Genomic DNA, 13,706 nt, shown 5'->3' with positions numbered 1-13,706 from the left:
TCTCTGCAGCAGAGGAAATCCGACTGCATTCCAGGCCAGCCCTGGGGAACCTGGAAACATTTCAGCTCTAAGTCCTTGTTCTCTGGAGTTCCTCCATGCCCTCTCTTCCCCTAGAGAACACACAGCCTGTGCCCTCCCTTCACCCTTGCCCTGGGAGATATTGCTCAATGCACAGTGTGCATCCTTCATCTCATGCCTTACTCGGTCCACAGGAATCCTTGCCAGGTCAGGGGTCAGCAGGGTCCTTCATGCCTCAGGCACCCCCATGAGAAGCCAGACCCTTGGAAACACTTACTTGAGCTTTCCCACTCCTCTCCATAGCTGTCCCAGGCTCCTAGCGTAATGATAGGCATGATCCCAGGGTTCATTGTCTTGACCTCTCAGAGATCAACCTAGGCAGGCCTGCACCTGGGCTGTGAGGTCTGGCTGACATTAGGATCTTAACAGCAGAGTCAGGGAACAAGGCCATGCTCCCACCATCTCTCAGCTATAAATGAAGCCTGATCTCCTCACGAACGAGAGATTGCCTTTCTGCCTAGCAATGAGAATGGCATTTAAAATTCAATATCAGAAAAGATATTGACGAGATTAAAGGCCTAAAGGAATTGATTTATGAGGAAAGACCCAAGGAATTAAATATGTATAGCCTAGTGTAATAGGATATTAGGCTCTGAACACGATTTCATTTCTATGATCCAGCATTCCTGTTATCAGTCATCTGGATGGTGGAGTTCTCTCCAAGAGATGTTTCTCCCCCAGGGGTCACCATGCCTGAGGCAGAGAGCGGGGCACCAGGGTTAATACACTGGCCATAGGCTTCGATGCCCTCATACCTTAGTGTAAATTGAGTGCAGTTTCATCCCCAGGTGGAAGCAGATGACATTTTAAACTAGAGTAGATCTTGAGTAGTCTTACCAGCCCATGTAACAAGAAAATTCAAGCTAGTTCAATTCCTTTTTTCCCAGGGAGAAAAGTGAGCATTGTAGATACCAGGTGGCAAATGATTGTCCTTCCCCAGAGACAGGTTCTCTCTGTCAGAAATCCTGTTAGATGTGTTTGCCTTTAGGCAAAGCCTTGCTCTTAGGTTGCGATAATGTTCACTTGATTTTTTACATCTCAAACTTTCTCTAACAATCAGGGATTAGCTCAGGATTCAGTGTCAGATGGAAAACAAGCATAGGTAGACCTCATCAGCGGGACCTAAGGCTGACATTCCTAAAGAGTTCTGAAGTCAGTGAGAACCAAAACTTGATGGAGCAGTGGATGGTCTGGAGAGTCCTGGGGAGACATGAAGACACAGTAAGCTGTGGGGTGGTGGGATGTAACAAGATCCCACCAAGAGAAAGGGGACTAAGGGGTGTATACTTCCATCTCAAGCTCTACAGTAGGACAAGGATCTGGCAGAGCTGGTCACAGGTGGAGTTCAGATTGCAGGCTGAAATACTGGGAAAAATCAGGTTGGCAACAGGATACAGAGGCAGGATGGGGCAGGACACTCTCATGGTTATCACTATGTAGAGCAAATGTTAAAAGGACTGCTGGGATGAGACCATCAGACACAGTCACACCCACCATTGCCTTTGGTGATAATTCCCTTTGGAAACCTCTGGGCCTCATTTCCTTAGGTGATACTCTACTAGCCTTAAAGGATTATCCCACTGAGTAGGACATCTGATTTATAGCAGAGTTACAGAGATGGAACAATAGTTATTAAAACTGAACCAAAAGAGTAAAAACACATTGAATTTAAATTGATAACATTCTGTGGGTTCAAATATTTCCAGACTACTGTCGTGAATATTCAGTGGCTCATTTCTAATAAGTGGAACAAGTTGTGATTCAAGATGGATCCCCTGAGCTCATTCTCCTGACCCCTAAACTGATCCCTAGAAATCTCCTGGATTCCTATGGAAACCATACCAGTTATAGCCATTATAAGAGTACTTTGTACTATCCTGACTTAGTTATCATGTACATGTAAGAACCTTTGTGACCCACCATCTAGAGGAGAGGCTACTTACTGTTGTTTCCTCTGTATCTTTCACATTGCCCATCCCAGTACCATGCACACAGCAGGAGCTCAGTGTTAACTAAAGGAATGAATGAATAAATATTAGCAGATTGTTTTAGAACTAAACAAAGAGCCAAGCACTGGGGAAATCCTGAAACAAAGAGAAGAAGAAAAGAAATTGTGTGTGTGTGTGTGTGTGTTGGTGTCACTGTCTGTATCTACCTTGTGTTAGTTTACCTGACCCACCACCAACCTAAATTTAGAAAGGGTACTTACTCCTCCATCCCACAGAAGTTCCCCTAACCCCACACTATCCTGCCAAAGATTCCTGAATTAATCACAATCCTGTGAGTTTCAGCTTACAACAAGATGTGGCTGATGTATTTCACATAGGGTATTTGCACTGTCATCTATGACTTTCATGGAACCAACCTTATATAATCTGTTAACTATATAAAAACTTCACCTTGGTAACAAAATTATACAATTTAAGAAAAAAGACAAGGAAGGGGTTGTTGTTCTTAAAGGGACGTCAAATTTACCACACCGCTCACAGAAGTATACACAAAAGCATGTCTTTAACAAGCCTGGCTCCTAAGTGGAAATGATGAATGTTTAGATAGAAGTCGTTGCTAGGAGGATTTTAAGTTTGGCATGTTCTGATTTCCATTCCAAATTCACAGCGCAGCGTGAATTTCCAGGATAGAAACCACCGGTTGAGGTAGGAAAATTGAGTTGTGCAACTGGTAGATCTCTCCCAGACAGCATGACCTTGGATACATGACTTAATCTCTATGTGCCCATGATTCTCCCATCTGTAAAAATGGAAATGTGACCTCACTTATTCTAGGGCTCCAAATAACATTTGTAATGCTCTTTGAATTTGTCAGAAAGAAAGACCCATTACATACTGAAGTCTACATCCCCAAAGAGCATTACAAATGATCCCATTAAATCAGTGGCCTGGAAATACCAAGATGTGTCAGGTACAGCACTTATTTACCTGCTTATGGTCTGCCCAAGTGTTTCCACTTGATTGGCATATGGATAATTGTCTAACTGGAACACACTCAATTGTAACCACCAAAGAATGTAATAGTGCATCTGTTTAATACCACACTCTCAAATGTTAAATTAAAATTATGCTATCATCAGCCAATCCAACCAAGAGACTCTTCTGATTAAGTTCTAGCTGCTTATGAACTTCTATAATTGAGGCACTTTAGTACTTAAAAATTCAAACTGGAAAGAATATTATAGAGACTCATAAATTTCAAGTGAAAAAGACCAGAAAGGCTGACTTAAATGATCTAGTTGTGAACTACCTCCCTGTTTTTATAGGACCTCTAGTCAAATGAAGAGTGGCAGTTTTGAATCACCATTGTTTTGAATACATAAATATTAGATTATGAGTTTATTCCTTGAAAACAAAAGAGCACATTAACTTTGTAGAATGCAGAAAACAGTCTAGGAGTGATTTTATTTTTCTGATAGTGGTGATTTTGTGCTTATTGTGGTGAAACTTGAAGAATAAATTACGTAATTATAAATTCATTGATTGGATTTCTTTAGCCTGTTGAGAAATATTTCTTTTCAGATTAAAAAGGATATCTGTAACTGCCAAGTAATGAATCAAAATGTCTTAAATGAAACTGCTGGTTTCCTCAAAAAGTTTTATATATCCATATGTTTAGAACAATATATTAGTAGTTTATCATTCCTGAGGTGGTTTTGGGGGGGGTTGTTTTTCTTGTTGTTTTGGTGGAGTCTTTTTTTTTTTTACTGTTTGTTGTTGGATCATGGTTTAATCCCATAGAAGTGGAGAAACAAGAGCAAACATTCATTTATCCCTTCATTTAGCACCTATTATATATTAGAGGTAACCTAATCATTGACCTTAATATTGGTGAATGTAGTCTGGTTGGGGAGACAGATATGAAATGTGGTATACCATATTAAGTGCTTTGGAAGCAAGAAGATAGATGAACTAACTTTGCTTCAGTGATTAGAGAACATTTTTATGGAGGAAGAACCCAAGGCTACCACATTTCACAGTGTAGGTTCTGCCCTGGACAAGAGCAGCTGGCCAAAGGGGTAAATAGGAATGAAATCAAGCCTCAAAGCCAGTGCCCAAGCGTATGGCTGGTAAGGGATTGCCTCTACCTAGAGAGGATGGGGCTCTTTTCAATTTTACAAAGGCGTCATCTGAGTTGATCTTGGGCCAAAAGTAACATTTGAGGTGGTGCTTAAAGAATGAGTAAGAATCAGCCAGGCAGAATTCTGAGTGGGAAACTTGTCACAAGTCATGGAAGCAGCTGGCATGTCTGGGGAAGGATGAGTTTAGTGGTTTAGATTTTATCTATAGGTGTTAGAGAATTAACAGTACTTTTAATCATGGGAGTGCTTTAATTCATGGGAAGTCAACTCTCTCAGGAGTGTTGGGTAAATGGCAGGGGGAACAGGAAGAACCCAGAGGAGAGGAGATGGTAGCCTTTACTATGACAGCAAGGATGGGATGGAGAAAAGGTCAAGGAACCGGCAAAGAGGTTGTGAAGATGATGATGAAAGGGCCAGCGTTGACTTCAGGGTTTTAACTCTGGATACCAGGGGAAGAGGTCTAGACTGGTTGGGGTGGGAAGGGTAGGTGTGCTAATGGGCACAGTTGGAAACACAGGAAGTGAAGGGTCTGGTAGGTGGTAAGAAGGAGGCAGAGGCTGTAAAGGCAGTCTTGTAAAGCACCAGCACATGTGATGTGTAGTTAAAGCCATGGGCGTGAATAGAATCCCCCAGAGAGAGCGTGTAGTGAGAAGAAAAGAACGTGGAATACTAGTTGGCAATTAGCAAGGCACTGGTGACTGTAGTGAGAACAGTTTGAGTAGAGTACTAGGGATTAAAGTCACATTATAGTAGACTGAAGATTAAATAAGCAAGATTAAATAAGCATTTCAGGATACAGTGGTTTTCATCCCCAGTTACACATTAGAATAATTACCTGTGAAGGTGTTTTAAAAATGATCAGTGCCTGAGTCCCACCTCTCAATATTCTGAGTTAATTGGTCTTCTGTCAGGCCCAGAAATAAGTATTTTTTTGAAAATCTTCCCAGATAATATTAATGGAGAGTCAGAATTAAGAACCACTGCTCTTGACTATTTAAAAAATTATAAATAAACCCCCATAGCTAGCAAGTATATAAGATGCTTAAAATCACAGGGAATCAAAGAAGTTATAAAATTTTTCAAAGATGAAGAATCTTGGTGTTCTATTAAACTGGCAACAATTGGAAAGCTGAACAATGCTTTTAGTGTTATTATTCAGTAGAGCACAGCAGCTCTTACACACCACTGACAGGCAGGTAGACTGGCATAACCATCCCAGAGAGCAGCTTTGCCAAATTCACTCTTTTACCTAAGAGTTCTACCACTGGATGCGCATCCCAGGGAAATCCTCCCATAGGGCCATGAGGGAACTTGTACTAGCATGTTCCTTTGCAGGCTTGTATACAGCGGGAAGAATTGGGGTAATCTGAATGGCTATCACTGTGAGAGTGGGTTGGGTAAAATGGGGTGGATGTACCCCATCAGAAGCATGGATTAGATACATAAGATAGTAACATGTGTATACCTATGTAACAAACCTACACGTTCTGCACATATATCCCAGAACTTAAAGTATAATAAAAAATAATAATAAATCAAGCTCAGTAAAATCTCAAGGGAATTTCAAAGTTTCCTTATGTATAGCACATTTTGGGAATAAAAGGGGAAAATCTATTAGATTTTTTAATAAATTCATTTATTAACCAAAAATAGTAACATGGATGGATCTTAAAAACATGATGCTAATTTAAAACATAGTAAACAATAAGAAACATAATATCACATAAAAATACACACAAAACGACAACAATATACGTTTTGGAAAAACACATTGAAATAAAAATCTAGACACTACATCACTGAAGTGATTGCCTACACATAAGAAGAAAAGGAAACACTGATGAGAGGGAAGACATTTCATTTAAAAAGTGTGAATCCAAGAATGGATGAGATAAGAGGGAGGCTAAAAGAAGAAGAGTGGTCAAGGGAAAGGGGTATGTGTGGGTGTGTGTTTTAATAGAAGGAAGAGTCGTAAGTGTGTGGGTGAAATGAAGACTCCAATGCACTTCTCCCTCTTATTTATTCACAGTATTGGTAATAGCTGAGAGATGTGTCCAAGTAGTATTCCTTTCTTTGTTCTTCCCCAATCTTAAATTCATTTGAATTTTTTCTCATTACTAAAGCAGTGTGTATTTGTTACAGATATACCAGAAAATTGACAAGCAAAACAGAAAGATCCATGAACCCACCCACCCAGAGACAGCGTCTAGATCTTTTCCTATGAATATGCTGCAAAGTTAAATTTTGTAATCTGGATGTATTTTTTTGCTGAGCAGTGCATTTTCAGCTTCTTCTGTGTCATTAGAAGACATTTGTGCAACCTCATTTTAAATGGCTGCATAGTGTCTGATGATACAGATACACCATTATTAATGTCCACCTCCCTTCTTCTGGACATCAGTTATTTTTGGTTTTGCCACCTCAAGCGCTATAATAAGCAAACATAAACTACCTACCTTTGAAGACAACTTCCTGTCTTTCATTTGGCTCATTTTTCAAAAGAGGTTTAAGGATTGGACTTGAAATTGTCTCACGAAGTAAAATTCACTCAGCATTACCCAAGTCAGGGCACCAGTTCCCTTTGGAACTGTTCTGGCGCCAGTCAGGAATGTGAATGAAGGAACAGAGCCATTCCCCACTGTCTGGACATAATGTAGGTGCTTGTCACTGTGCCAAAGTGCAATAAGGGCTCCTTGGTTTCTGTACTTTAATCAATGATGCACAATTAAATCCCATAAATTGTTAAGTGAGCACATGTGGAATGTATACATTACCTCACATGTGATTGATTATTCCATGGGTAGGTGGTGAAATAGGACACACTGAGCTTTTAGAAAATTGCAAGAAATCACTGTTTATGCTACGAGACCAAAGTAGGTTCTTACATTTATACCAGTGCCACAGTTGTTAGCAGAACAAGCAAGCCCCAGGGAAAGCAGTGTGTTTTTCTGATACTTCCTACCCTGCAAAATCCGCCCAAACCAGTAGTTTTTGGAGATTTAATTTAATCCTTCCAGTTGGTAGGTTTAAGCCTGAGAAATCCAGTGCCAGTGTTTCTCCAGGCTTTGATGGTTAGGAACTAGCCAGGCAGCTCTGCAGCCAGCTTGTCAAGGCCCTGAACAAGTAGCCTGGCTGTTGGAAACAGGTCTCTTCATGGCAGGAATCCACTAACATTTCCAGATGATTAGTACAGGAATTGTTATGTACAGTAGCAGAAGAAATGCACTTCTGTCTTTTCGAACTAGTCCTTTGTTGTCAAGAAGGTTTGAATAGTCAGAGCTGTTTCCAGGGCCTATTTTGCAGCTCTTGAATGTATTCTTCAGCCTATGTATATATTAACATATCACCATGTCCCAAAGAATTCGCACTGCACAGTGCTGTGCTTTTGGCAGACAAGGAAAGCCTTCACGTGAGTTACAGTTGATAAGGCAAGGGAAGCTCAGGGCTTACAAAAATCCCTTCAGTGGCCCTGCTTAAAAATAGCAGCGTAGGCCATAGCTTAGTGTTTTGACAGTTTATATCAGCAGTTTTCTCAGCTGATATATTGATTGCAGTTTGGACTTCAGTCCTGCTGATCTAATAAAACATCACCGTCATAACAGAGAAAGTAAAAGGATCTTTTGTGGTCCCAGCCACTTGGCAAAGTAGCTTTATAGAGTTACTGTAAAGCTAGCTTTACTATAATATGTGAAATGAAGCAACAGTGGACAAGATGACTATATTATAATTTTTTCATCTATGAATGTAATGTATTAGCACTATCCTATATAGTTTTATAAATAGGCATTTGCTCAAAGGAATATAATCACGCCTTCACAAATCTGAAAACAAGTTTTGTGCATCAGTATCACAAACAACCTAACAGTGTGTCAAAACTGCAATGCCCCTGATACTTACTGTGGAAAACACACAAGGACAACTGAGGTCTGAATTAAGCTTCAAGATGTGTAAACATCTTCTACTCATAATTTTGAATGGGTATTGTGGATATTTTTAAATCACCTGGCCTTCAATCCTACTTATGCTAAATATCCTTTAATTTCACAGCAATTGCTAACCATCCAGGAGGAGTTAAACAACAAAAAGTCAGAACTGGAACAAGCAAAGGAAGAGCAGTCCCATACACAAGCATTACTAAAAGTCCTGCAGGAACAAGTAAGTGAATGAAACAGCTCTGATTTATGAATCAGTTCAAACAACCCAATGCATACCTCCCTCGTGCATCGCCCGTGCAAACATTTACTGAGAATAATCTGCAGTACAATTAGTCTGAACCCCGTCAAACTTCCTAGCAGCTTTCTTATGCGGAATTTATAACCTCATTCCCAGCATCGCCATCCTCACTCCTGTACTTGTTTAGATTGCCCAAGCCTGCCAGTGTTGTGTGAAAGTTTCTTCCAGAAGACAACAAAATTTTGAGAAAGTTTCAAAATACTGTCAATGGGGTATGTTTCAAAGTAAACAGCTGGTTTCCTCTTAAGTCTAACAGTGAGGAAAATGAGCTTAGCATAACCTATGAGACTCCTGCAGACACATGAACAAGGACTGATTCATAGCAACATTTAAAAAATATCCTCCCTGTGCATGAGGGTACTTATCTAACCATGGTGAGCAACAGCCCTTTTATATGAAGTTTGTAAATCTGATCATTTCATTCTGGCTTTCTTTGATACAAAAGTGTGGCCTGACATTGATAAGTGGATTGGAAAGTATTGTCTTACAGCAGGGTAAGATGGAACACTCGGCAGGTAGCAGAGTGAAATCTAAGCCCACTATCTACATGAGAAGAGCCAGGAGAGCTCTTGAAATGCCTTCCTATTTCTGGCCTTCACTTGCTGCCAACAATGTATGAATGGTGATTTGTGTATGAATGGTAATTTGAAGGAAAAAGTTGCATACAGTAACCCCAACCCCCTCTGTGGGTAATCAAATGCAGATTGTATTAAATTTTTCACACACATCATGGTTTTATGTTGTATAAATAACCTTACACTGTATACATAACTTCAAAGGTGACATCTGAGAAAATATAAAGTCAGCTCTATGTCACTTTATGAGTGATTTTTTTTTTAATGGTTTGAGGTCCAGAAAATATCTTTTTAGTTATTTTCTCCCAAAGGTATGAGTGATTTGTGAGAGAAAAGTACAGATATTAGTTTATAAACCTTTATAGCTTTGGAAGAAAATGCCTTATAAAACTAATAATTATCTTTATATGATGAATATAGATTCAGTAACTTGTACTGAGGCTGACTCTGTGTGATTTCAGATATAATAGATTGAAATGAAAAATCTAGTTGACTGAATTCACAGTGACCCGCAGTTGAGGAGACCTGAAATCACTGTGCTTTCCACTGTTATATGATGAGAAGACTCCCAGCAAAGTGGAACTGAGTTGGTCCAAATTTGCTCCAAATCAACCAGATATAGCTCTGAGCTTTTGTTGTTTTCTGCTCTCTCACCCCGATTTTTTTTCTTTTAGATAGCTTTGACTGGAGTGGGGAGGGGTAAATTTCTCTTTTCTCTAAATGACTCAAATCCTTTATTTTGAAGTCCAAACCCTAGTCATAAAAATCGATTCTGAGTTTTGCTGAAAGTATTGATATATCTTGTTATGGCGTGCATTTTTAAAGAGCAGAGCACACACAGGTATGGGCGAAACATCACACTTTACTCTCCATTATTTTAAAAAAAGAGAATGTGAAGAAGATTCGAAACAGCTAAAATCATTAAAGACCTAGAAAATACAATTGAGAAGGAAGAATTTTAAATCTGCAATATTAATTTAAATGGGATAGCTCTTTCCAAGCAAAGATACCAAGAATCTTTAAGCCTGACACCAAATGTTTTTGGGTGCTGGTGCCATTACCAAGCTGTTTGTCTAAGAGCCCCTCACCTGCTACCCCTTGGTGGTTCTTGCAAAAGGGGCCATGCAGGGTACAGGTTCTTTCCATGTCCCTGCATCCACACACAGATGTGCACTGATGACACCTCTCACCTCCACTGACCACTGCCTTTGAGGCTTTCTTTGGATTTGTGTAGATTAACTCTATGCGTAAACAGTTTCAGTGCCCACATAGATGTGGCCTAAACAAATGGACACATGCAGGGAAAGATACACCCTGCTCTGCAGATTTGGCAGGTTACTATTCACAGGATTGCCCCGTGCTGGGCATCCTGACAAGAAAGGATAGGTCCTGAGGGCAGACCTTTCCCACCCTCAGGCCCTAGCCCCTCCAGGGAAGGCCAGGCTAACCCCTAAGCTCTCAGTCTTCCCATTTGCGAAGATGCAGCTTTTCTAGGTCCCTCCAGGCCCCACTGACTCCTGCCTTTCATCTCCTTTACAATGAGGATAGCTTCCTACCTCTGGAGCTTGTTCACAAACCTCGGTTCCATCAGACAGGATGTTCAGCCCTACCTGGGGGAGAGTAGCAGCTAAAGGAGAGAAGAACGGGGAGCAGAGAGAAGAACAAAGCAGCAGCTGTCCTGGAGCTGCAGCTCGAGGAAGGAGAGGGGCGGGCTGCAGCGGGGAGGGGTTTCCTCCGTGGTTCTGGCAACGGAGCACAGCGGAGTAAACAATGCCAGGAGACAGGGAGTGAGGGGAGAATAAACAGGAGCAGAAAAAGCGAGGGCAGAGTTAGAGGACATCATGGAATGGGAAGAATGGAGTTTATTTAAAAGGGAGGAGAGCAACTGGCACATTTATGTTGGTAAACACGTAAAGGTGGAACAGACACTCACAAAATAGTCCTTTACTTCTGCTGAAAAAGAACAAGACCTTCTGAGCTAACCCCACTCGAACTCATGGGAGCACAAGCTACAGGACCTAAGGTGGGATGAGCAGAGGAGTTGAAGAGGAAGATGACGGATACCTACAATAAGAAACCCTCAGCTAGGAAAAGAGTGAGGGGATTTTAAAAAGTCGTTTTGTGTCCTGTGATAATAGACAGTATTCCTATCACTGTGGCACACCTCTGCCTTGTCATATATGCCATACATTGCCCATGCTCCTCTGTGTCTGTCGTGTGTAGAACCATCAATGATGTTGCCCTAAAGAACAGTGGGCAGACTTTTTTCTTAAGTGGGAGTGATATGGAAATGAGCCAAAGAGCCTTTGGTCCATAATCAACTACCCGATCCTCAATTTCTTCATGTTACCATTCCTTTGGCAAAACCCCTTCTTTGGCATAGAGTGGGTAGGGCTTTTTTTTTGCTGGGAGTTTAAGACTGACCTTAAAAAACTAAAGAAGTTTTCATTTTAATATGCACAAGTAGCCAGAAGGAACCAATGTTCTGAATCGAACACATTGGTGGTATATGTGCATTGATTTTCTTTCAAATCTTAAGTATTTTTTCCTACCGTGAATACTTTGTATTAGGCATAAAAAAAGATAATGGAGGAGATGCTGCTTTCCTTAGTCAGGAAAAAATACTGGCAAAACAGTTGCAAGCCAGCTCACCCTCTTCCTTTGCCGTCTGATTCTAAATGTCTGTTTTGCATCAGGATAGGATAAAATGACAATTAAAGGTTTCCTGAAACCTCCTTATAACTGATTACTCCTAAGCCTCTGAGAAAGAGAAATGTTTTCAAATGTTCACTGTTAAAAATCTCATTAGAGAAATATCATTTCTTCTAATGCCTCAGCGGCCAAGGAGATGTCATCCAAACTCTTTCTCTACCAAAGAAGCAACCGTCTTTAGTCCTCCAGAGATGTCAGTCATTCAAATATATTCTCGAGGACCTGTCTAATAGCACAGTAGCATGTTAAAAGCAGCTGAAAATGCATCATTCACGAATAATCGTTAATATAACATCATTTTGCTGGTGGCAACTTGCAAACACTGCAGGGTTTAAATTAATAGCAATCCAACTAGGAAATGAAATCATTTATTATTCTTAAGAACCAATTTTATACATTTTATGCCTATGGAACTGCTTTCTAATCTTATTATTTAAAAAATAATGACCAAGACCCATTTATTCTTTGCCAGGCATCAAACTTCATAAAATATTAGTCTCAAACTGGCTCCAATAATGCTCATTAGAAATATGTGCTCCATCTGTTTTACCTCATTGGAAGTTTTATAAAATGCAACCTCAGATAAATCAGTTAACAAGATGATATACTTAAGAGATTTGCTTGCTTATTCATTTTTTTGTTTTGTGTTGTTTTTCCTTAAAACTTGCAGTTAAAAGGTACGAAGGAATTGGTCGAGACCAATGGCCACAGCCATGAGGATTCAAATGTAGGTACCACAAACCTGGTATTTGTTCTTCTTGCTTGATGTTGGTTGAACATATGGGGATGTAGCACTTTATGTACCACATAAAGGAAATCAGAAGCTCTGCCTCTCGGCAGCTTAAGATTAATATATAGGGTTTGGCAAGAAAATGTGATTGACAGGCACTGCTGTCTTTAGCCTGGTTTATCAAATGTCAGTTTAGAAGTATGTGAGCTAATCCCCACCATCAAAAATTCTAATTTCAATGAGTCTGTTTGAGCTCTTTGTATTTCCAAAACTATAACTGACGATATACTGGGAGGGAAATAGAAAGAGACCTGACAGGGTAATCAGTTGCGCATAACATGTATATTCATTAAGTTTGCCTGCCAGCGAAGGTGGTACCTAAATGACCGACATGCTGAAAAGGTCTCAGAGCAAACCCCTTCTCTCAGAATAGCCCTTGAAATGTACTCCTTCTCTGTTCCTCACCCAGAACAGCAGCACAGTTCATCCATCTTCTTGATAGAGAATAATGTGTGATGGTACAAGATCCCAGTTACACCGTGACTTCCTCTCTTAGTGTTCCTTGAATATCCAATTGTCAAAAAGTATTCTTTTTGCCTTGAAAGTTCTTTAGTCTCAGGTGGAATATTATACCATGTAGATCATTGCCTCTCCATACGTTTGATGATTTTGTCTTTTTTAAATCTCTCTGATATCTGTATGTATTTGATTATCCTCATCAAAGAAAATGCTTACTAAGCAGTTCTTTTCACAGAACACAGAATTAGACACGATAATGAATGCCTGATTACACTACAGCTAGGAGAAATTATATATTTCTTGCTCACTCTTGTTTTAATTATATACAACAGAGAGCCTAATATTCAGAGTATCAAAAAAATCCCACTTAATCATTATTGTTCCTACCCAGCAGATATTTAACATATGATGTTTATTGAGGACTTATGTGCTCATAGTGCTCTGCTAAGTTCTAGGGGAACAGAAATGGGGGTTACAAAGAAATATAAGACTAGTTGTCTGCCCTGGGGGAACTTATAACTGAGTTAAGGAATTAAGAAACACGTGACAAGATACAGGACATGATAAGTGTACAGGAAGTTGAGGCAGCTATGATGTGATGTAGTTTGAAATCCAGACTTTGCTGCTTATTAAATGTGTCAGCCTGACAAGTTACATAACCTCTCTGAGCTTCCTTTTTCTCACTTGTAAAAAGAATGGCAAAGCCTATCTCAAAAACATGTCATAACATTGTAATGAGCTAAGGCCTAGGAAAACCTTCAGGTGTTAC

The 13,706-nt window shown here is 40.0% G+C and overlaps 1 protein-coding gene across 2 annotated transcripts in view; it reads left to right on the top strand.

Annotated features, from left to right (window-relative positions):
- The window catches only part of ENOX1 (ecto-NOX disulfide-thiol exchanger 1), a 446,686-nt gene that overhangs the window by 384,659 nt on the left and 48,321 nt on the right, over positions 1 to 13,706 (top strand). For both annotated transcript variants that reach the window (XM_058437834.1, XM_058437835.1), the window contains 2 exons: positions 8,216 to 8,323; positions 12,359 to 12,415. In XM_058437834.1, the coding sequence (XP_058293817.1) occupies positions 8,216 to 8,323; positions 12,359 to 12,415 (165 nt within the window). The remainder of the gene's footprint in view (positions 1 to 8,215; positions 8,324 to 12,358; positions 12,416 to 13,706) is intronic.

This window comes from Hylobates moloch, unplaced genomic scaffold (genome assembly GCF_009828535.3).
Source record: "Hylobates moloch isolate HMO894 unplaced genomic scaffold, HMol_V3 SCAFFOLD_4, whole genome shotgun sequence".
Lineage (NCBI taxonomy): Eukaryota > Metazoa > Chordata > Mammalia > Primates > Hylobatidae > Hylobates > Hylobates moloch.
The sequence above is the reverse complement of the archived record's forward strand: the minus strand, read 5'-3'. Positions and strand labels throughout refer to the sequence as shown.